This window comes from Bos grunniens, chromosome 19 (assembly GCF_055505025.1).
Source record: "Bos grunniens cultivar Pamir isolate PY7600 chromosome 19, Bosgru_T2T1.0, whole genome shotgun sequence".
Classification (NCBI taxonomy): Eukaryota; Metazoa; Chordata; class Mammalia; order Artiodactyla; family Bovidae; genus Bos; species Bos grunniens.
The window spans coordinates 23,641,003-23,664,952 of record NC_141183.1 but is presented as its reverse complement, the minus strand read 5'-3'; the positions used below and the strand labels follow the sequence as shown (position 1 = coordinate 23,664,952).

The 23,950-nt window shown below is 38.1% G+C and overlaps 1 protein-coding gene across 10 annotated transcripts in view; it reads right to left on the bottom strand.

Annotated features, from left to right (window-relative positions):
- Positions 1-23,950, bottom strand: part of FBXL20 (F-box and leucine rich repeat protein 20) — a 101,125-nt gene that overhangs the window by 37,575 nt on the left and 39,600 nt on the right. For 9 of the 10 annotated variants that reach the window (XR_015147645.1, XR_015147643.1, XR_015147642.1 and 6 more), the window contains exon 2: positions 8,029-8,090. The exons of the other annotated variant lie outside the window; for it this stretch is intronic. Coding sequence is in view for 2 of the 9 variants with exons in the window: in XM_086357903.1 (XP_086214029.1) it covers positions 8,029-8,090 (62 nt within the window). In the remaining 7 variants the exon portion in view is untranslated. The remainder of the gene's footprint in view (positions 1-8,028; positions 8,091-23,950) is intronic. 10 annotated transcript variants of the gene reach the window in all.

The following is a 23,950-nucleotide window of genomic DNA, read 5'->3' as shown; positions in this document are numbered from 1 at the left end:
CAAAGGAGAAAAGGAAAGATATAAGCATCTGAATGCAGAGTTCCAAAGAATAGCAAGAAGAGATAAGAAAGCCTTCCTCAGCAATCAATGCAAAGAAATAGAGGAAAACAACAGAATGGGAAAGACTAGAGATCTCTTGAAGAAAATCAGAGACACCAAGGGAACATTTCATGCAAAGATGGGCTCAAAATGGTATGGACCTAACAGAAGCAGAAGATATTAAGAAGCGGTGGCAAGAATACACAGAAGAACTGTACAAAAAAGATCTTCATGACCCAGATAATCACGATGGTGTGATCACTGACCTAGAGCCAGACATCCTGGAATGTGAAGTCAAGTGGGCCTTAGGAAGCATCACTACGAACAAAGCTAGTGGAGGTGATGGAATTCCAGGTGAGCTATTTCAAATCCTGAAAGATGATGCTGTGAAAGTGCTGTACTCAATATGCCAGCAAATCTGGAAAACTCAGCAGTGGCCACAGGACTGGAAAAGGTCAGTTTTCATTCCAATCCTAAAGAAAGGCAATGCCAAAGAATGCTCAAACTACCACACAATTGCACTCATCTCACACACTAGTAAAGTAATGCTCAAAATTCTCCAAGCCAGGCTTCAGCAATATGTGAACTGTGAACTTCCTGATGTTCAAGCTGGTTTTAGAAAAGGCAGAGGAACCAGAGATCAAATTGCCAACATCCACTGGATCATGGAAAAAGCAAGAGAGTTCCAGAAAAACATCTACTTCTGCTTTACTGACTATGCCAAAGCCTTTGACTGTGTGGATCACAATAAACTGTGGAAAATTCTGAAAGAGATGGGAATACCAGACCACCTGACCTGCCTCTTGAGAAATCTGCATGCAGGTCAGGAAGCAACTGTTAGAACTGGACATGGAACAACAGACTGGTTCCAAATAGAATAAGGAGTACGTCAAGGCTGTATATTGTCACTCTGCTTATTTAACTTATATGCAGAGTACATCATGAGAAACGCTGGACTGGAAGAAACACAAGCTGGAATCAAGATTGCTGGGAGAAATATCAATAACATCAGATATGCAGATGATACCACCCTTATGGCAGAAAGTGAAGAGGAACTAAAAAGCCTCTTGAAGGTGAAAGTGGAGAGTGAAAAAGTTGGCTTAAAGCTCAACATTCAGAAAATGAAGATCATAGCATCCGGTCCCATCACTTCATGGGAAATAGATGGGGAAACAGTGGAAACAGTGTCAGACTTTATTTTTGGGGGCTCCAAAATCACTGCAGATGTTGACTGCAGCCATGAAATTAAAAGACGCTTACTCCTTGGAAGGAAAGTTATGACCAACCTAGATAGCATATTCAAAAGCAGAGACATTACTTTGCCAACAAAGGTTCGTCTAGTCAAGGCTATGGTTTTTCCTGTGGTCATGTATGGATGTGAGAGTTGGACTGTGAAGAAGGCTGAGTGCCGAAGAATTGATGCTTTTGAACTGTGGTGTTGGAGAAGACTCTTGAGAGTCCCTTGGACTGCAAGGAGATACAACCAGTCCATTCTGAAGGAGATCAGCCCAGGGATTTTTTTGGAGGGAATGATGCTGAAGCTGAAACTCCAGTACTCTGGCCACCTCATGTGAAGAGCTGACTCATTGGAAAAGACTCTGATGCTGGGAGGGATTGAGGGCAGGAGGAGAAGGGGACGAGAGAGGATGAGATGGCTGGATGGCATCACTGACTCGAAGGATGAGTCTCAGTGAACTCCGGGAGTTGGTGATGGACAGGGAGGCCTGGCGTGCTGCGATTCATGGGGTTGCAAAGAGTCGGACACGACTGAGCGACTGAACTGAGCTGAAGGTGTTAATATAGGTTCATCTTTGGCAAACAAACAAATAAACAAAAAACATTCTGGTGGGTTATGTTGATAATGGGGGTGGAGGCCTGCATGTGTGAAGGGGCACGTGAGAAACCTCTGTACCTTCCTCTCATGTCACTGTAAACCTAAAACTGCTCTACAGAAGCAAATCCTTTAAAAGAAAGAAAGAAAGCTGAAGGACTACAAAGGACAAGAATGAGGCCTCATTACTGAACTTCAGCATTCTGCTAATGTAGAATAAAAATATACATCTTTTATTCTCTCACCAATTGCAGTAGCAAACTCAAATGAAAATGCATCATACATACATGGTACGGGAAAAAACAGCCTAAACATATGCTTATGTTTATAAAGAGTCATATATGTAACTGTGTTAAAAATTACTGTGTTAAAAATCAGTATGAAACAAAATGTATCACCTGAACCCCTGCCCCCCAAAAGGTTTAAGGGGACATAATTTAATTATTTTTTGATATCTCGTGGCTTTCATAAAGAACATCAATTATCATTCTATTCAGTGAAATCCTCACGAGTAACTAAGTCACTAAAAAAACTTCTCTTCATTAAATAAACAACCCTGTACTGTAATATTTTTGAATGTTACTATTTTTAATTGATGTAACTCTGATTTATAACACTGTATAAGTCTCATGTGTAGAACACTGTATTTCTACTTCTGTATACCCTACAACATGCTCACCACCCAAAATTTATTTTCTATTAATTCACCATACAGTTGACCCCCTTTATACCTTTCCCACCACCCTTTCTCATCTGGGAACCACTACTCTTCTCAATCCTACATGTTTGTTTTTGTTGGTTTTCTTTTTTTTTCTTTCTTGTTTTCTTTCCTTTTTTAAGCCACACTGTGCAGCACACAGAATCTCAGTTCTCCAACCGGATGCCCCCTGAACTGGAAGCTCAGAGCTCTAAACAGTGAACCACCAGAAAAGTTTGCTTTTAAAATTAGTTTTTATATATTCTCTCTTATTGTCAGATTGCTAATAATAAACTCAGTGGACCCTCTATCAACATAACTCTTCTGATCCCATATTTACTGATATTCATAATTGAATTTGTGTTAACCGTGTTTAACGAAAAAAATAAAGAGTAAATGGGAACTGAGAAATGGCTGGCATGTATCCTTTAAGTAAAATGCACATTTGATCTTCCAGCTTGCTTTCTGTTTCTCTGATTTGTTCTGGATAATTGAGAAGACTAGAAAATGAAATGGTCAGTAAGAGCAATATTGTTTTTCTGTTCTTTGATTCAGGAACATCTGCCAATGCATCTTAAAGGTGAGAGATGATCACTTTTGGTAGTCTGAGTATCTAGTCACATCATTTTATGGTCTATGAGTAAAAAATAGAATTAACAGTAATATACATGACACTTTATTGCACTTCCTATGTGCTGGGCACTCTTTCTAGTAAGAACTTCATATTTATCAACCCTTTGGATCCTTGTTTGTTGTTTAGTTGCCAAGTCGTGTCCAAATCTTTCAAGACTCCATGGACTGTAACTCACCATTTCTTTCCCCAGGGGATCTTCTCAATCCAGGGGATTGAACCTGCCTCTCCTGCACTGGCAGGCGAAGTCCTTACCACTAAGTCACTAGGGAGGATTTTAGTACTTTCCTAAAAGGTAGGTACTAAAATCTTCAGTTTACAGCTAGTAAATGACAAAATGCAGGTGTCGAGATTTCAGAGCTGATGTTTCTAACCATTATGCCCTTAAAAGTAAGAAAACACACTCCCCTATCCACCCTGAACTCCTGGCAATTAAAGTGAATGAAAATACTAGATATTATCAGTGTTGTAAGCTTCCTGGAATAGAATATAATAAGACAGCAGGTATACAGAAAAGAGTTCACATAGCAGTCCTATCCTTATTAGAAAGGCCCTTCAAATGTTGCTTGCACTGCTGCATCTTGGATGGCATTTGAGAATTTGGATTGCAGAGGTTTCCCACTATTCCCTGATAAGCTTCCCTGGTAGACATTTTACTTTTTTGTTGTAACTTATTTTTGGAGGAATTAAGCACACCCTGTGTGACTCCACTGGGAAAGGACTCTTAAAGGCAAAACCTGGTTTCCTATTTCACTCCATTCAGCCTTTTTATTTTTTTAAGTGAAACAAGTGAAGTTTTATTTACTAGGAGGAAAAGAGTACAATACATTGGACAGACATACGGGCGGACTCTGCTTTGTATCTTTTCCCTGTAATAAATCATAGCTCTAAGTATGACTATATGCTGAGCCTTGAGTCCTCCCATAAAATCATCAAACTTAGGAGTACTTCAGGGGACCCAATACAGCATGATTATTTAGACAAACAACTCCAGCCAATTCATTCTTTCCATCTAACTTCAGAAAATTCATCTACCAACTCATATATACACATAACGTATTACATGATAATTATGAGTCAACACCCCAAGAGTTGAAAAATTAATGAAAAAAGTTTCAGATTCTTGTAAATAATGATAATCCTCATTCTGAAATTTCATTCTGTTTCATAGCTAAAAGGGCATGTGTGGGTTCAAACAGTCTTACTTACGACTCCTGTTACTTTTAAAGTTATCAATATCATTCTCAGAAGGAATCCTGAGAAACAAGTCACTTTACATTAGCTCTTGGAAAACAGAAGAGTCTCTGTCTTATAAACACTGACATTCATTTTTCAAGAGGTACTCCTAAAGATATGCACATGGTTCTGCTCTGAAAGGAAGTACTGTCAATTCTGCTAACTGAATTTCACATTATGCAAGCAGTGGATTCCAGCCTGCTGGAGCATTACTAATAAACTTTGTTTCAAAAGGAAAGGAGGAAAATCACTAAGTTAAAGTAAACTACAGCTAAGAAAAAACAAGAACACTTCCTTAATTCATTGGTAAATTGGCTGTGGCACTGAATTTGGCCCTAGCAACACAAGTTTTCCCCTTGTAGACTGATACATGTTGCACCAAATAATGTAATATGTAACTTAAAAAGCTAACCAAGCCAAATAGTCTATGCTACTTATTAAACTGTATTTTTTAAAACAGCTAATACACAGACATGGTATGAAATTCCAAATACACACACCCACAAATTTAGAAGCCACACAAAAAATATGACCAATAAGTAATGACAGTAACAATATAACTCATAAAATAAAACACATATCCAGAAGTCTATACCATTATAAATAACTGAATAAATAAACATAACAGATGTGAAGGGTCTTCCTTACAGTAGAATTCTAACTAATAAATACAGGAAGAATTATGAAAATATAAAACCATGGCAAACATAACAATAGTAACTGTTTCAGGTAACATCAATGGAGGCTAAAATTAGTGGACAAAAATGAGTAACAGTACATAGGCTTAACGTATCTCCCACAAGATATTTATCAGGCTATTTAAGTTTCCTAAGGAAATATTACATTTAATGAATTTCAAAAAAATTACAAATGCCCTGGACAGAATTCATTAATATTTACACTAACTAACTGGCTCCCTGTTTAGTGTAATTTCAAAGATATCACAAAATTTTCTATTTGGCTTAATTGGTTTAAACAAAAAGTTGACCCATTGCCTGAAAGACAAATCAGTCAACCCATAGCTTCAGGTAATGGTAAGAAAAAGCCACTGAGATTCAGGAGTTGTTTGTGGTAACAAAAACTGGTTGATATAGGAATTCCTCTTTATCCAGTCTTCCCCCCAGTACTATCTGTTTTAGCAACTATAGGCCTTACAGTTCATCAACAGTTAACAGAGCAAAGGCAAAACAGTGACTAAATCAAAACCACAGTGAGATATTAACACTCCCCTATGGCTATTATCAAGAAGATAAGAAATAACAAGTGTTGGTGAGGATGTGGAGAAAAGAGAACCCTCATACACAGTTGGTGGGAATGTAAATTGGTACAGACGTTACAGAAAACAGTATGAGATTCTTAAGTAAAGATAGATCTACCATATAATCTCAGCAATCTTCAGCAATACGTGAACCGTGAACTTCCAGATGTTCAAGCTGGTTTTAGAAAAGGCAGAGGAATAGAGATTAAATTGCCAACATCTGCTGGATCACTGAAAAAGCAAGAGAGTTCCAGTAAAACATCTATTTCTGCTTTATTGACTATGCCAAAGCCTTTGACTGTGTGGATCACAATAAACTGTGGAAAATTCTCAAAGAGATGGGAATACCAGACCACCTGACCTGCCTCTTGAGAGACCTATGTGCAGGTCAGGAAGCAACAGTTAGAACTGGACATGAAACAGCAGACTGGTTCCAAATAGGATAAGGAGTACGTGAAGGCTGTATATTGTCACCCTGCTTATTTAACTTATATGCAGAGTACATCATGAGAAACGCTGAGCTGGAAGAAGCACAAGCTTCTAAAAGAGGCTAAAACAGTAACAACAAAAAACCCAACAAATTTTTAACTATGGGTTGTGATGGATATTAACTAGATTTACTGTGGTGATAATTTTGCAATATATTATTTTTTGCTGCATATATTATTATTGTTTTTTTGCTGCACCATGTGGGATCCAGGATCTTAATTCCCAACCAGGATTGAACCTGTACCCTCAGCAGTGGAAGCATGGAGTCTTAGCCACTGGACCGCCATTTTGCAATATATACAAATATCAAATCACTATGTTATATACCTGAAACTAATAGATTATATGTCAATTATATCTAAAAAAGGAAAAGAGGGGAGGGAGTGGGAGGGGAATGAGAAACGGTGTCTAAAGTTAGAAAGGGCCAGGGCAGGCAATGGTGCAGTGTAAAGAATTACAGAAGATGTTATCCGTGTCACCCTCATTTCTTGCCTATATTTCTTTAATAGCCTTCTTATTGCTCTCCACTCCAATCTCCCAATCTGGCTGGCACACAGTACCCAGGCTAATGCTTTAAAAATATAAACCAGATCATATTATTCCCCGTCACAACATGAGAGGTCTCATAGACCACTGTAAGGAATCTGAGTTTCATGACAAAAACAGAAAAACTCTAATAAAATATAAAAACATAAACACAGTATGATCACAGCATGATTGCTCAGTCATAGCCGACCCTTTGCTGCCCCATGGATTGTAGCCTGCTAGGCTCCTCTGTCCATGGAATTTTCCAGGCAAGAGTACTAGAGTGGGTTGCCATTTCCCACTCCAGGGGATCTTCCCAAACCAAGGATCGAACCTGCGTCTCTTGAGTCTCCTGCATTGGCAGGGAGCACTACCTGGGAAGCCCAATATTAAAAATAAGTGTGTCTTAACGTACTCAGTTTATGGTAACAATGAAGAACATAACCTAAAGTACTCAGTTTATGGGAACAATGAAGAACGTAACCTAACATACTCAGTTTATGGTAACAATGAAGAACATAACCTAACGTACTCAGTTTATGGGAACAATGAAGAACATAACCTTATTTAAATACATTCTTCTTTAAGATAGCTAAAATTTCACTGAAATTTATGGCATACTCAAAGATATTCAGAGTGCATTTTCCAATGGCTCTGGTAGTCTAGGATGTTTTTTCAACTATAGTCAATCAGCTCGTATGTATGTTTTACTTTCATGGAAAAAATCCATTTCAAGTTGAATTCAGTTCTTTTTTTTTTTTTTTCCTTAGCATTTTCAAAGTTTAAGTCCTAGGATTTAATCCCTGCTTCCAAGGATCTTGCAATCTAGTGGAGGACTCAGCATGCAAATACTTAGGAATGCCAGAAATACTCTTTTTTTTTTTTTTTTTTTGACTCATTCAGATTTTATGTAAGCCACTTGATTATTCTATGTGGTTGCTGTAGAATTTATTTTAGTTTTTACCAGCACTAGAGCGAGATATTTTTCATCCTGAAGTAGGGACTGGTTATGGGCTAGACAGCAGTACCAGCTATGACCAAGAAGATGCCCCTGAACACAGTAACTTCTAACATTTTGCAAAGACAATGTGCTTTTTTCAGTCATGCTATTCTAATAAAATCCCGAGTGTAATAGAGGAAAGTTTCAAGCAACTTTTTAAAAGGCCGTAATTCCTAGGATAAGACTGTTTAATAAAGGCATCAATAAATTTTAAAATTCAGATAATCCAGATCCTAAACAAAAATGAGCAAAAACTCTTAAGATTATTTTAAACAGGCAAATGTGATACAAAACAAAAAAACTATCATAAAGTTAGACTTACCGTAATAGGAGTTCTTTGGGAAGTTTTTTATTGATTACAGCTTCATCGCTATTTGAGAACATCTGCAAAAACAAAATCATTGTGTCAAGTGCTACTTAACATTTTATTATGTTTAACTCAACAGTTTAGACTACCACCTGGTAGCTCAGACGGTAAAGCATCTGCCTACAATGTGGGAGACCCGGGTTCGATCCCTGGGTAGGGAAGATCCCCTGGAGAAGGAAATGGCAACTCAAGCCAGTTCTCTTGCCTGGACCGAGGAGCCTTGTAGGCTACAGTCCATGGGGTTGCAAAGAGTTGGACACGACTGAGCGACTTCACTTCAACAGTTTAGAGGTAATCCTCTTAGGAGAGAAGAGAATAACCACAATGGATGTTATAAACCAAAGTCATATTTTCAGAAACTCCTTAGGCTAAAAAATGTCTGAGACATTTAATTTGCTCTCTATCTTTATCTTTAGAGAAAAATTAACTAATAGCAGCCAGAAGGATGATATTATGTGCCAGGTGCTATTTTTAGTCTTTTTCATGTATTAATGTATCAAATCTTCTTATGACCCTTAATCTTCATTTTACATATAAGGAAACCGAGGTACAAAAAGTTTACTTGCTTAAAATTGTATCAGTACAGAGTGACCATTTGAAAAACCTTAAGGCAAGGTTATTTTTCAGATCTAACTCATATTTATTTGTTCATGGAGTTGTTCACAAACCTAGGATAGGGAACATTCTCCTTCAAGTTTTATGAATCATGCAGAAAACTAATAGTGCTTCATAACCACAACCATATGCATTCTGGATGCACAAAGGATCACTCAAATTAATGAAGTAACTCACAATGGGTATTTTTAAACAGACCCACAATTTCTTCCACTATAAGCTTGTCTAGTAAGCTACATTAAAAATAAAATATCTATATATCCAATAAAAAGTCAGGAAAGACAACACACATGTCACTGAAACTGAGGAGTATGTTCAGTCCCTGCTATTAAGTATCACATAGATGCCTCTTGACTTCACACAGTGAACATTTACTGAACATCTTGTAAGTATTAGGCACCTTTCTAGGCAATTAAATACAAAGACAGTAAGATATTAGCTCTGTACTTAAGGGGTTCCTCCTCTACAATGAAGAACACGGAAATAAGCAAATACTAAATTTGGGCTGGCATCAAGGAGATAAGCTAGAAATACGTTAAAATTATAGTTGAAGTAAAAGACGATACAGATCTCTGTAAGATTATAGGAAATGAAAAAAAAAGCTGGAGAAAAAAGGAATTTTAAAGAAGCTACAGAGTTGCTGATGGAAAGCTGGATCATCTACTAAGTTTCAGTGTAGCAAACACACTATGTTATAATAAAGCTACTGACTGACAATCACATGCTTTAGGAAATTACCTGACATCAAAGAAAAATCTGCTTCCCTAAAATCTCTATCCATTAATGGACGTTACTAAGAAAAAAATCATACTCCTTTTTGGTAAAACAGTCTTTCAAAATGAAGTCATCACACTTCCTCCTAAACAAATCTCAAATTTCACAGTTTCTAATTTTCTAAGACTCTTGACTATTATGATTATTCATTTTTTTTTGGCCACACCATGCAGGATTTTAGTTTCCCCCAGCAGGGATCCAACATACGCCCCCTGCAGTGGAAGCATGGAGTCTTAACCAGTGCACTGCTAGGGAAGTTCCATCATCATTCTTTTCTAGGTACACTTACGGGAAAGAATGCATGAAGGAGTTATAAAGTGTACCCTGAATAATCTAGGGTTGATGACATAAATAACAATATCTTGCAAAGACAGCTAAATGTATCAAAAGTTGACACCTGCCTGGGGGACTTCTTAGCATACAACATGTATCTTAAGCTTGAGATCTTTGGAAAAAATTAAATTTTTAAGTATAAAATATCACTAAAGCACCCAATATAACAGACTATGCCCAACTCAAATCCAGAAAATATAAAAGATAATCGCTTTTATAGTAGAAATGCTGAACTCTTTATCTTGTATATTCAAAGTATTTAATTGAATACCCAGCAAGGCACTTTCTACTCACTTGAATATAGACAATAATTAAACTGATAAAAAATATAAATCTGCTAGGTATTGTTCACACAACTTGTACAACTCTATATTTTTTTAAAAAAAAGGAACAAAAATCAAAAAATTTTCCCCCTAAGTTAGCCTAAATGGGCTTCCCTAGTAGCTCAGTTGGTAAAGAATCTGCCTGCATTGCAGGAGACCCCAGTTTGATTCCTGGGTCGGGAAGATCCCCTGGAGAAGGGAACGGCTACCCACTCCACTATTCTGGCTGGGAGAATTCCATGGACTATATACTCCATGGGGTCGCAAAGAGTCGGACACGACTGAGTGACTTTCACTTCACACTTCTTCAGCCTAAATAGGCCAAACACTGTTGTGTCTATATCAACATGAGGTATATGAAAAAGTAAAGAAGAAAAGGAATAGTGTTCTGGGAGTACCTGGGAACCTACTCCAAGTAGAGAAAGATAAATGGTTCACAAACTGTGGTCAAATAACTGCATCAGCATCACACAGGACCTTGTTAGAAATGCAAGTTCTTGGGTTGTACCCCAGATCTACAGCATCAGAAACAGGGTGCCAGATGTGGTGGAGGGAAAAGAGAGGCAACCTGTACTTTAACAAGCCCTCCAGGTGATACTGATGCTTCCTGAAGTCTGAGAATCAATGGACCAGAAAAAAAAGGATTGAGGACCCCAGAACTTATGAAATCATAGTTCTAACACAGAGTCAGAATATTTTATTATTTAAAGTGACATAGCAATGGAACTTAGAAAATAATCCTAGAGGTAGACACACATTAATTTTAGATGTTTTCTAGAAAATTCAAATGGCTTCCACTCTAGTTCATGATACTGTTTATAAAGTAAATACTTCACAGAAGCAACAGAATGTTTTAGACATCTTACTATTTCAGCTGAATCCAAACTCTAGATTTCTCATACAACATATAAAGATGTCAAAACCAATTAGACCAAGGATATAATTAATTAGAAAAATTTGTGAAGGTTTTAGATATTATTGTTTTAGAGAAGTCACTGTTCAAACATCTGACATTCTTAGTTATCTCATTTCATATTAATGTGCGGATATACAGTGTTAGTTGCTCAGTCATGTCCAACTCTTTGTGACCCCATGGACTACAGCCACCATACTCTGCTGTCCATAGAATTCTCCAGGCAAGAATATTGGAGAGGGTTGCCATTCCCTTCTCCAGACGATCTTCTAGACTCAGGGACTGAACCTACATCTCCTGCACTGCAGGCAAATTCTTCACCGTCTGAGTCATCAGGGATATATAATTACATATTTTAATAATCTGTCTGCAAACAATTACAAGGATGTGGGTATGGGGGTGGTGGGGGAACATGAGGGCAACTATAATATTCTCTCTCAATTATTTGTTTCAAGATAGGACATCATCCCCTAAACAGACACTGTAACAGCCCTCCTGTTACAGGGAGGGACATTCTTATATATTTATATAAGGGATATAAATATATCCCTTGTATATAGGGATAGGGCATTCTTATATATCCAGGTTTTAAAAAACCTAAGTGATTTGGTTTGTCATACATTAACATTTATTACTGCTTTGTATAAAACTGTAATTGTTTTTCTATAAATTACCTAGTTAAGAAATATTAATTGTGAAACTACTTTTTATAAACTGTAATTATAACAAAGAGCTCCTGAATAGTATGAAGAAGCATTTTTTGGCTATTATTTTAGCTTTCCTGATCAGTTTTGAAATCTTTGGCAAACTTTGGGAATTAGTTTACTAAAACAATGAATTTAAATGCTCAGCACACAACAAAGACACAGGAAACCAATTCAAGAGGTTTTAAATCCAGGATCTGAGTGGGAAATGGCAACTGGGTTTAATAAAGGAAATAGGAAAAGAAACACTTTCTCAACAGTGACCCCTGCTGATTAAAGTAAAGTATAGCTAACAACTCCAAAACCCAGAAATTAAAAGGTCTGACCTATATTATTCAAGCATTATAGAGGAAATAAAAGTTTAATATGCATTTTGGCACAGATTACTAGTATCCCCCAATATCCTTTCTACACGTCTAGAGTAACAGAACTCCCATTTTTTAGCTAACACATGGCTGTGTGGAAAGAAGACTTTATTTCCCATTACATTCTGGCCAATGGGATATAAGAAAAAGTGATGTGTACAGTATCAGGGGGCTTGGAGTGTCCTTAATGAGAGAGGGTGTGCCCCTTCTTTACTCCTTCCTCAATTATGCTGTTTGAAATGTGGTCAGGATGACTGAACTCCATCTTGTATCATGAAGCTGAAGACTACAGTTTAGAGATAAGCAGAAAACTAGAAAAAGCCTGCAGATGACTACAGAGACACCATACTTCTGGACTTACATATAAGAGAAAAATAAACTCCTATAATATTTAAGTCATTTAATTCAGTTGCACAATACTGAATGTATTGTACACTTTAAAAAGTACAGGGTGGCAATTTTTATATATATTTTTCCACAATTAAAAATTTTTAAGATTCTTTTTTCACATTTTAAAGTTTCCGAATTTAGGAATCATCTTACAATCAAAATCAAAAGCTTTTTTGTGTGTGATATATAAAATAATGGTACATTTTATAAATCGCAGTAACTTTTAATTACAGATAGCAATTACAGTATGACCAAGAGAAGGAAAACAGAACTAAAATAAGAACGAAGGACCACATACTTCTCTTCAAACAGGCTCTGTGCTTTTTGTTCATGTTATCTTCTCAAGAGCACCCGTGCAACCAAACTTGCCTATTCTGTCAATAGAAATCGATTAACGCCCACTGGACATGTTATCTGTGTCATGAAACCTTTTCCAATCATCCTAACTGGATGTGACTGTTCCCTTCTCAGATAAAATCCCAAAGCACCCTGGGCTGGTATGGTGTCCAATATATAAGACTGTAAGCTCTGATATAATGACGAAGGGGGCCTTGTCCGTTTAGTTCACCACAGTACAGTCAGTGAACAACACAATGCCTATAAATTCCTGAACCAATGAATGTCATTTTTACTAAACAGATCAGGAAATATTTTCTGACTGTAAATTCACAGCAGACCTCCATGCTTTGTTCACTTCATATCTATCTCGGTGGTGGAGGGGAGGGGAAGGGAGACAAAGGAAACGGAGGGATATGGTTGGGAAGGGAGATGAGAGGAGGGGAGGGAAAAAGAAATTTAATAAATTGAATGTTACTCTAAATTCATCAAATAACGTGCAAATAACATGAATTTATTTCAGCAACAGACTGAATAATATTACAAAATATAACAGTAATATTATAAAATATAACAAGTAAAACACATGAAAAAAGTTTGGATACTCAACTTATTATCCCCTTCCTTAAAAAAAAAGTTGTAATAATTGCAAAGTTTTCACCAGTATGGTATTTTATCTGTATACAGAAATTTTAGCAGCTTCATTAGGGCATAATTCACATAGCATAAAATTCACTGGTTTTCAGTGTACACTGCAATGATTTTTAGTAAATTTACAAAGCCGTCAGACCATCACTACCACTCAGTTTTGATGAATTCCAACATCCCCAAAATATCATTCATGCCCATCAGCAATCAATCTTTAAGTAACTACTCATCTGCTTTCTGTCTCTGTAGATTTTCCTTTATGAGCATTCAAAAAAATAGAATCATAAAATAATGCAATTTTTTGGACGTGGCTTCTTTTATTCTGCGTGTTTTTGAAGTTCATCTATGTTGTAGCACGTACTAGTAGTTCATTCCTTTTTATTGCTGAATAGTATTTCAGCATATGAAATTACAAATTTTGTTTATTCATTCCTAGCTAACATTTGAATTGTTACACTTGCTTTGGGTTGAAATAGGTTCCTATTTCTCTTGGATAAAATCTAAAATGGAGAGTTTATGGCTTGTATCATATGGTTAAGTTTATTTTAAACTTTTAAATTGATATCCAAAGTAGCTGTACCATTTTATATTCCCACCAGCAATGTATAAGGTTTCCAGTCTGTCCGTATCTTACCATACAGGGCATTTGGGATCTCCAAACAGGGATCGAACCCTGCAATGGAAACAAGGAGTCTTAATCACTGGACCTCTATGGAAGTCTCATGTTGACTTTATTTCAGCTAGTCTAATTTATTTGGGGGGGCTCTAAAATCACTGCAGATGGTGACTGCAGCCATGAAATTAAAAGACGCTTGCTCCTTGGAAAGAAAGTTATGACCAACCTAGACAGCATATTAAAAAGCAGAGACATTACTTTGCCAACAAAGGTCCGTCTAGTCAAGGCTATGGTTTTTCCAGTGGTCATGTATGGATGTGAGTGTTGGACTATAAAGAGGGCTGAGCACAGAAGAATTGATGCTTTTGAACTGTGGTGTTGGAGAAGACTCTTGAGTCCCTTGGACTGAAAGGAGGTCAAACCAGTCCATCCTAAAGGAAATCAGTCCTGGGTGTTCATTGGAAGGACTGATGTTGAAGCTGAAACTCCAATACTTGGCACCACGTGATGCGAAGAGCTGACTCATTTGAAAAGACCCTGATGTTGGGAAAGATTGAAGGCAGGAGGAGAAGGGGAGCACAAGGTGAGATGGTTAGATCGCATCACCAACTCAATGGACATGAGTTTGGGTAAACTCCGGGAGTTGGTGATGGACAGGGAGGCCTGGCGTGCTGCGGTTCATGGGGTCGCAAAGAGTCGGACACGACTGAGCGACTGAACTGAGCTGAATGGGGTGTTATTATGGTACCAATTTGCATCTCCCTAATTACTAATGCTGTTGGGCATCTTTTCATGTGCTTTTTGGCTGTTCAAATGACTTCTTGGGTGAAATATGCATTCAAATCATTTACCCTTTTGAGTTGTTTAATTTCTTAGATTTAGGGGCTCTTTATATTAATATATTTTGAATACACATTCATTATCTACTCTATGACTTGTAAATATTTTCTCCCATTCTGTGTTATTTCTACTTCTTAATGGTGTCTTTCAAAGAACACTTTTTTAAAAAAGAGTATTTTTAATTTTGGTAAGGTCCAATTTATCTTTTTTTTTAAACAGATAATACTTTTGATATCATATATGTGAACTTTGCCAAACCAAAGGTTATGCAGTTGTCTTCTAATTCAGAAAAATTTAAAGCCATGCCTAGCTGACTCAACCAGACACAATGGCCTCTAAGCAGCTAGAAGGAATATATGCCACAGCAGACAGACACAACCAAAATAGGGAGAGGTCTGTCTTAAAAAGAGTTATAATGATGTAGCTTTTGGGACATGGAATAATACAAATTAGATTCATAGAAAATCCCAGAAATTTTAAAGGAAGTTGTACCTGCTGGGTACAACTACAACAAGGGACAGAGACTATTTAAAATGAAAGGAGACCTCTGGACTCCCAACTTTCTGTAGGGAGGAAGTACCCTGAGGTATTTCTTATGTAAAAGGAGAACCTCTCAGAAAGCAGTGTTAAGAGCTCATGACGCAGTACTAAGAATCACAGAGAACAGTGGATTAGGGAACCATTCCCAGGAAGTAGAACTGGGCCCCAGTCAAGGCACATTTCCTGCTCCTGTGTTACCAAAAGTCAGATCCAACTGTTTGCCAACACTTGAGAGGCAAGGTTGGTGGAAAGGAAAATGCTTTATTTCAGAAGCAGGCAACCCGGGGACAGAGTAGACTCATGTCAAAAGGCCAACTTACCACTGACAATCAGTGGGCAAGAGGTTTTTTTTTTTTTTTGAATTGAATTATTAGACCCCAGCCTCAGATATCCAATTTATTTGGCTATCTGATTTATTTAGTTTGGGATGGGTTGTTCACTGGTACTTTTAAAAAATATTTATTTGGGGGTTGCGGTAGGTTTAGTTGCGGCATGCAAGATCTTTCATTGCACCGTGCAAGCTTCTCTCTAGCTGTAGCACCCAGGCTCAATAGTTGTGGCACTCAAGCTTAGTTGCCCTGCAGCACATGCAATCTTGTTCCCCAACCAAGGATCAAACCCACATTCCCTGTGTTACAAGGCAGATTCTTAACCACTAGGCCACCAGGGAAGAGCCAAGGCAAGAGCTTTTGAAGGAGAGTTTCAGGTGTGTTTATAGGCCAAGGGAGGGGGCTACAGTCAGCTCCGACAGGCATCTTGAAATTGGTTATGCAGTGGTCTCGTCAGTGCCATCTTGATTTTATTGCCCATGAAGAAGAACTTAAGGCCCTTGACTTTGCTTAATAACTGAACAATTATTGGTTTTGTTTGTTTTCCTTTGCTTCTGCATTTTCTTGATTCTCTGTTAAACTTACTCTTCAGCTAAAGATTTTCTACAGACAAAAGGCAGGCAGAGGACATGGGGGAGAAGGAACACAGGGTTCTGCTCTGTTTTAGCTGCAGTATGTGACCCTGACAACATGTCTACTACATTTCAGGGCTGATGCGTGCATGTGTGCATGCTAAGTTGCTTCAATCATGTACGACTCTTTGTGACCTCATGACCATAGCTCAGCTAGCTCTATTGTCCATGAGATTCTCCAGGCAAGAATACTGGAGTGGGTTGCCATGCCCTCTTCCAAGGATCTTCCTGACCCAGGGGTCGAACCTGAGTCTCTTATGTCTCCTGCACTGCCAGGCAGGTTCCTTAACACTAGTGCCGCCTGGGAAGCCCTTGCCTCCTGTTACTCCCCCTTTTTTTGGGGAATATTACCGTTATTTTATCTCTTTGAATAACAGTGTATGTTGAGTGTATGGGGCAGATAACTTTTCTTTTTAGTTCACAAGTCTCTGGATCAAGAGGAATTGCAGGTAAGTACCCTCAGTTCAGTTCAGTTCAGTTGCTCAGTTGAGTCTGACTCTTTGCGACCTCATGGACTGTAGCATGCCAGGCTTCCCTGACCATCACCAACTCCTGAAGTTTACTCAAACTCACGTCCAGGGAGTCGGTGATGTCATCCAACCATCTCATCCTCTGTCACCCTCTTCTCCCACCTTCAATCTTTCCGAGTCTCAGGGTCTTTTCAAAAGAGTCAGTTCTTCGCATCAGTACCCTCATCCACCTCTAAATTTGATACTGATGATAAGTTACAGGTATTCACCATTGTTTATTTACACTTTTTTATTTTTACAGGTTGTTTGTCTTTGGAGAAGATTTTGGAGGTCTTGGGAGAGAATGCTTTGCATGTGACAAGAATGCGAATCACTGGAGCCAAAGGGCAGACCATGGTAGAACATTATAATAAGGGCCTCCAAAGAATCTTATCTCCTTGCTACAATACCCTTTGGCAATGGGTACTCCCTTCAATAAGTGGAGTCTATTTTCCCAGCCTTTGCATCCGAGTTCACATGATTTTTGATCTGACCAAAACAAAAAGCAAACAAAAAAACGGTGTGTGTGTGAACATAACACTGATTTCCAAGTAATGGAAACTTTAATTTTTGAAACACTCCTGCTACTATGTTAGAAAGCCCAAGATAACCTTCTGCATGATGACAGGCCTTGTGGAAAAAGAGTACCAGCTGATAGTGACACCAAGATCTCAGACTGTAAGTGAGGCCATCTTAGATGCTCAAGCCCCTGCCAAGCCACCAGAGGACTGCAGCCTTGCCAGTGATCTTTTTGAGTGACTAGCAGAAGAACTGCCAGGCCGGATAACTGTTTCAAGCCACTAAGTTTCAGAGTGGTTGTTAGACAGCAAAAGCTGTGAAAACAGGTTCTCCTTTTAAAAAGTGTATGACTTGTGATCTAAATTTCAAAGATTTAAATAAAATTAGAGATATACAGAAGTAGCCCAACATAGGTAAAATCTTTTGCTGGGAAGAAAATTTCTGGGAGAGATTAAGGATGAACTGCCATAGAGAAGTCCAGAGTTGAAGCTGCAGAGTTTTTTAAAACAATTTTTTCCTATAAGTAATTTTTACTGATTATGCCATTCCCTCACTCAACCAACAGCAGATGTTTTTCCAATTGGTTAGATTTTCTTGCCAAAATCTTAAGAGGAAAAACATTTTTGTATGGCTAAATAAACCTAAAACCAAATAAGTACGTAATTCCTCCACCCAACATCTTGTCCTTAGTAGAAATATAATTGCTTTTTAGAAGCAAACTGCTGCCAGTGCATTACCATCTCATGACTAAATTTATCCTAAGAAAGAAATCTGTAGATAAAAGCACCAATGAAGGGATACATTTAGAAAACAGATACATTACTTAACAGGTCAAACTTTCTGCTTTGGATGCCTTCTAACATCTGATTAAATATTCCAAGATTTTCTTTTATCCTGACTTCTACTTATTTAACCAAAATCAATATCCACTACCAATTCAATATCCAGAATATAAGCACACACTTCTATTCTATTCTTTGGGTTGCCACTTTCTCCTCCTTGGGATCTTCCTGACCCAAGGACTGAACCCGTGTCTCCTGCATTGGCAGGAGGATACTCTACCATTGAGCCGCTTGGAAGCTCTACCCCATTACATACACACAAAAGAACTAGTAGATACAAAAAGGCCATGATGGGATCTGACTCAGGATTAGCAAGCATTTAACTGAATCTCATATTATCAGAGGGGGCAGTAAATCAAGGGAAAGTAAGGTTTGATTTCCTCATGTACAAACTCTAGTCAATGTGCCAGAAACTGAAAACTGGCAGGATGTGTGGAATTTTCCAAGACATATGTCAGACAGTAATTTTACAACTCAGTCACAAACACACATTCTAAATCATCTTACTGCTATGGAAATATTTCCAAAGCAATGGTATTTTAATACAGCCATGTTACTTATTTGTAGAAAAAGAATTCCCCTGTTTTAGATAATGTAAGAAACAAAGTACACAGTACCCAAGACATCCTAACTGCATGCCAGAAATTATATTTTAGATTTAAAGGGAACAAAAAGAAACAATATGCTAAATTAGAAAGATTCTTTAAAAGGGAAAGGAAGAAATAACTCTGTAAGAAAGGCATTAAAGAAGAGTGATATCAAGTTAATAGACCAAGGAAATCTATTAGACTTTTTAGGCCATGATATGAACTACTGGAGATCAGTGGAGAAATAACTCCAGAAAGAATGAAGAGACAGAGCCAAAGCAAAAACAACACCCAGTTGTGGATGTGACTGGTGATAGAAGTAAGGTCCGATGCTGTAAGGAGCAATATTGCATAGGAACCTGGAATGTTAGGCCCATGAATCAAGGCAAATTGGAAGTGGTCAAATGTGAGATGACAAGAGTGAACGTCAACATTCTAGGAATCAGCGAACTAAAATGGACTTGAATGGGTGAATTTAACTCAGATGACCATTATATCTACTACTGGGGGCAGGAATCCCTTAGAAGAAATGGAGTACCCATCAGTCAACAAAAGAGTCCAAAACGCAGTACTTGGATGCAATCTCAAAAATGACAGAATGTTCTCTGTTCGTTTCCAAGGCAAACCATTCAATATCACGGTAATCCAAGTCTATGCCCTGAGCAGTAACACTGAAGAAGCTGGTAGAATGGTTCTATGAGGACCTACAAGACCTTTTAGAGCTAACACCCAAAAAAGATGTCCTTTTCATTATAGGGGACTGGAATGCAAAAGTAGGAAGTCAAGAAACACCTGGAGTAACAGGCAAATTTGGCCTTGGAATACGGAATGAAGCAGGGCAAAGACTAATAGAGTTTTGCCAAGAAAATGCACTTGTCATAGCAAACACTCTCTGTCATAGCAAACACTCTCTTCCAACAACACAAAAGAAGGCTCTACACATGGACTTGACCAGATGGCCAACACCAAAATCAGACTGATTATATTCTTTGCAGCCAAAGATGGAGAAGCTCTATACAGTCAGCAAAAACAAGACCAGGAGATGACTGTGGCTCAGATCATGAACTCCTTATGCTAAATTCAGACTGAAATTGAAGAAAGTGGGGGAAACTACTAGACCATTCAGGTATGACCTAAATCAAATCCCTTATGATTATACAGTGGAAGTGAGAAATAGATTTAAGGGACTAGATCTGATAGAGTGCCTGATGAACTATGGATGGAGGTTCGTGACATTGTAGAGGAGATAGGAATCAAGACCATCCCCAAGAAAAAGAAATGTCAAAAAGCAAAATGGCTGTCTGAGGAGGTCCTACAAATAGATGTGAAAAGAAGAGAAGTGAAAAGCAAAGGAGAAAAGGAAAGATACACGCATTTGAATGCAGAGTTCCAAAGAATAGCAAGGAGAGGTAAGAAAGCCTTTCTCAGTAATCAGTGCAAAGACACAGAGGAAAATAAGAGAATGGGAAAGACTAGAGATCTCTTCAAGCAAAGTAGAGATACCAAGGGAACATTTCATGCAAAGATGGGCTCAATAAAGGACAGAAATGGTATGGACCTGACAGAAGCAGAAGATATTAAGAAAGCGGTGGCAAGAATACACAGAAGAACTGTACAAAAAAGATCTTCACGCCCCAGATAATCAGGATGGTGTGATCACTCACCTAGAGCCAGACATTCTGGAATGTGAAGTCAGGTGGGCCTTAGGAAGCATCACTACAAACAAAGCTAGTGGAGGTGATGGAATTCCAGGTGAGCTATTTCAAGTCCTAAAAGATGACGTTGTGAAAGTGCTATGCTCAATATGCCAGCAAATTTGGAAAACTCAGCAGTGGCCACAGGATTGGAAAAGGTCAGTTTTCATTCCAATCCCAAAGAGAGGCAATGTCAAAGAGTGCTCAAACTACCACACAATTGCACTCATCTCACACACTAGTAAAGTAATGCTCAAAATTCTCCAAGCCAGGTTTCAACAGTACATGAACCGTAAACTTCCAGATGTTCAAGCTGGATTTAGAAAAGGCAGAGGAACCAGAGATCAAACTGCCAACATCTGCTGGATCATTGAAAAAGCAAGAGAATTCCAAAAAAACATCTATTTCTGTTTTATTGACTATGCCAAAGCCTTGACTGTGTGGATCACAATAAACTGTGGAAAATTCTGAAAAAGATGAGAATACCAGACCACCTGACCTTCCTCTTGAGAAATCTGTATGCAGGTCAGGAAGCAACAGTTAGAACTGGACATGGAACAACAGACTGGTTCCAAATTGGGAAAGGAGTATGTCAAGCCTGTATATTGTCACCCTGCTTATTTAACTTATATGCAGAGTACATCATGAGAAACACTAGGCTGGATGAAGCACAAGTTGGAATCAAGACTGCCAGGAGAAATATCAATAATCTCAGATATGCAGATGATACCACCCTAATGGCAGAAAATGAAGAAGAACTAAAGAGCCTCTTGATGAAACTGAAAGAGGAGAGTGAAAAAGTTGGTTTAAAGCTCAATATTCAGAAAATGAAGATCATGGCATCTGGTCCCATCACTTATGTCAAATAGATGGGGAACCAGTGGAGATGGTGGCTGACATTATTTTTTTTGGCTCCAAAATCACTGCAGATGGTGATTGCAGCCATGAAATTAAAAGACGCTTGCTCCTTGGAAGGAAAGTTATGACAAACCTAGACAGCATATTAAGTTGAAGCTTTTGAACTGTGGTATTGGAGAAGACTCTTGAGAGTCCCTTGGACTGCAAGGAGATCCAACCAGTCCATCCTAAAGGAGATCAGTCCTGGGTGTTCACTGGAAGGACTGATGTTGAATCTGAAACTCCAATACTTCAGCCACCTGATGCGAAGAGCTGACTTATCTGAAAAGACCCTGATGCTGGGGAAGATTGAGGGCAGGAGGAAAAGTGGACGACAGAGGATGAGACGGTTGGATGGCATCGCTGACTCAACAGACATGAGTTTGGGTAAACTCCAGGAGTTGGTGATGGACAGGGAGGCCTGGTGTGCTGCAGTCCATGCGGTCACAAAGAGTTGGACACGACTAAGTGACTGAACTGAACTGATGAAGAAGACAGTGTCACTGTTAAGAACAAGATAGCTAAACAAAGGCTGTAAGATATGGCTAGATATTTGGTTGTTATTAATTGATATATATATATATTTATATAGTCTCTATACCATATAACTCAACTGAATTTTTATATAAAATGTCAACCAAGACAAAAGGACATTAGAAAACCATTAGGATCCTCCCTATACCTAACAAATCTTGTAGGGAGTTCTGATATTTACCTCTGGTTTTTTTTTTTATATGCTTATCAAATTTAGACAATTTCTTCCTAGTAGCTAGGTCGTTGAGAATCCGCCTACAACGCAGAACACCCCTGTTCGATTCCTGGGTCAGGAAGATACGCTGGAGAAGGGTTTAGGCTACCCACTCCAGTATTCTTGGGCTTTCCTGGTGGCTCAGATAGCAAAAAGTCTGCCAGCAATGTGAGAGACTGGGGCTTAATCTTTGAGTTGGGAAGATTCCCTGGAGGAGGGCATAGCAACCCACTCCAGTATTTGTGCCTGAAGAATCCCCATGGACAGGGGAGCCTGGCAGGCTACAGTCCACACAGTCGCAAAGAGTCGGACATGACTGTAACTTCAAGGTACTCTTTCTGGATGTTTTTAGTATAGTCTTCTGTATCCTCAGTTTACTGAAATCATAATCAGTACCTATGATCTGTGTCTTTATGAAACTGCTTCAACTTTGCTTCCAATCTTTGCACTAATTTTTTTGGGGGGTATCAGTTTTTATTTCCAAAAGTTATTTCTTATTTATTGAAAGAGTTTCAAAAGAGTGTTCTCTTCTTTTAAAGATGCAACATTTCATTTCTAACAGGTTAATACCCCTTCCCCTCTGGCCCACCCTGTTTTTCTCCCTCTGCTCTCTACCTTGTCTCTTTTATTTGTTCACCCTCTCATCTTAGAGGCTCTCCTCAACTGTTAGGTTATCCTTGGCTGTCTACTTCTATTCATCGCATTAAGAAGCTATATGGAAGTTCACTGTTTGGCTCCATGTCCCTTCCTTTTCATGCATCTGGTATACATGGATCCAGAATATCAGCCTCCATTTTCTTAGAGAAAAAATAATGCCCAGTTTCCTAGAAAGGCAAATAGTTTACGGAGGATTCAACCACTTCATTTAAGACATTCTACAGCTATTATCTACTTTGAATCTCCAGCCTCATCCTTGTATTTTCACTTTTTACTACCAAGCGTTGAGTATTTTCGGAGGTTTTGTAAACCTGCTAGCTAGTCTCCGCAGACAACTCAGAGTGTACCTCCTTCTACTTGCCTAAATCATTTAACACTCTTCTACTAATTTTTTCTTATCTTCTAAAATTTTTTTGTCATTTTTGTTCCTGTGACGTTGTACTTCTTTTTATTCTTTTATTGTAATGTCAGTGTTATTTGAAAAGAAAGGCAATAATGTATTAAGTCAAACGCCCATGTTTAACCAAAATCCCCATGCAGCAGTTTTAGATATCTTAAATAAAGTCATAAGTATATTTAACAAAATTTCTGGATACCATGAAACTCGTTAGGGTAAATAATAACCTTGGATAACAGAAAGAGGGTTCAACATGATTTCAAAAGGACAGTATCAAGAGGAAAGTAAACGGTAAATTTTAAAAAGTCTTAGATTGAGCAACTACTAGTTATATAAATATGAAACTAGAAAGCTAGCTTCACACACACACACAACAGGGAATTTTAATTTATCATGATTTATTTATGTGACTTACTGTAACAAATTTTAAAAGGAAAGAAGCTATAATCTTAGGATACATTAATGAAAGCAGAGGACCAGACCAGGAGACAAAACTACTATATATTCTGAGTGCTTATCAATAATTTTAACATCATATTTAAGAAAGGAAGTCAACTAAATATCATTTAGAAAAGGGATTCTGGGATATTGAGAGAGCCTAAAACTAAGTTTTGTGGAAAATGGCAAAGATTATAGAGGAATATTCAACATGCTGAATGGAAGAACATT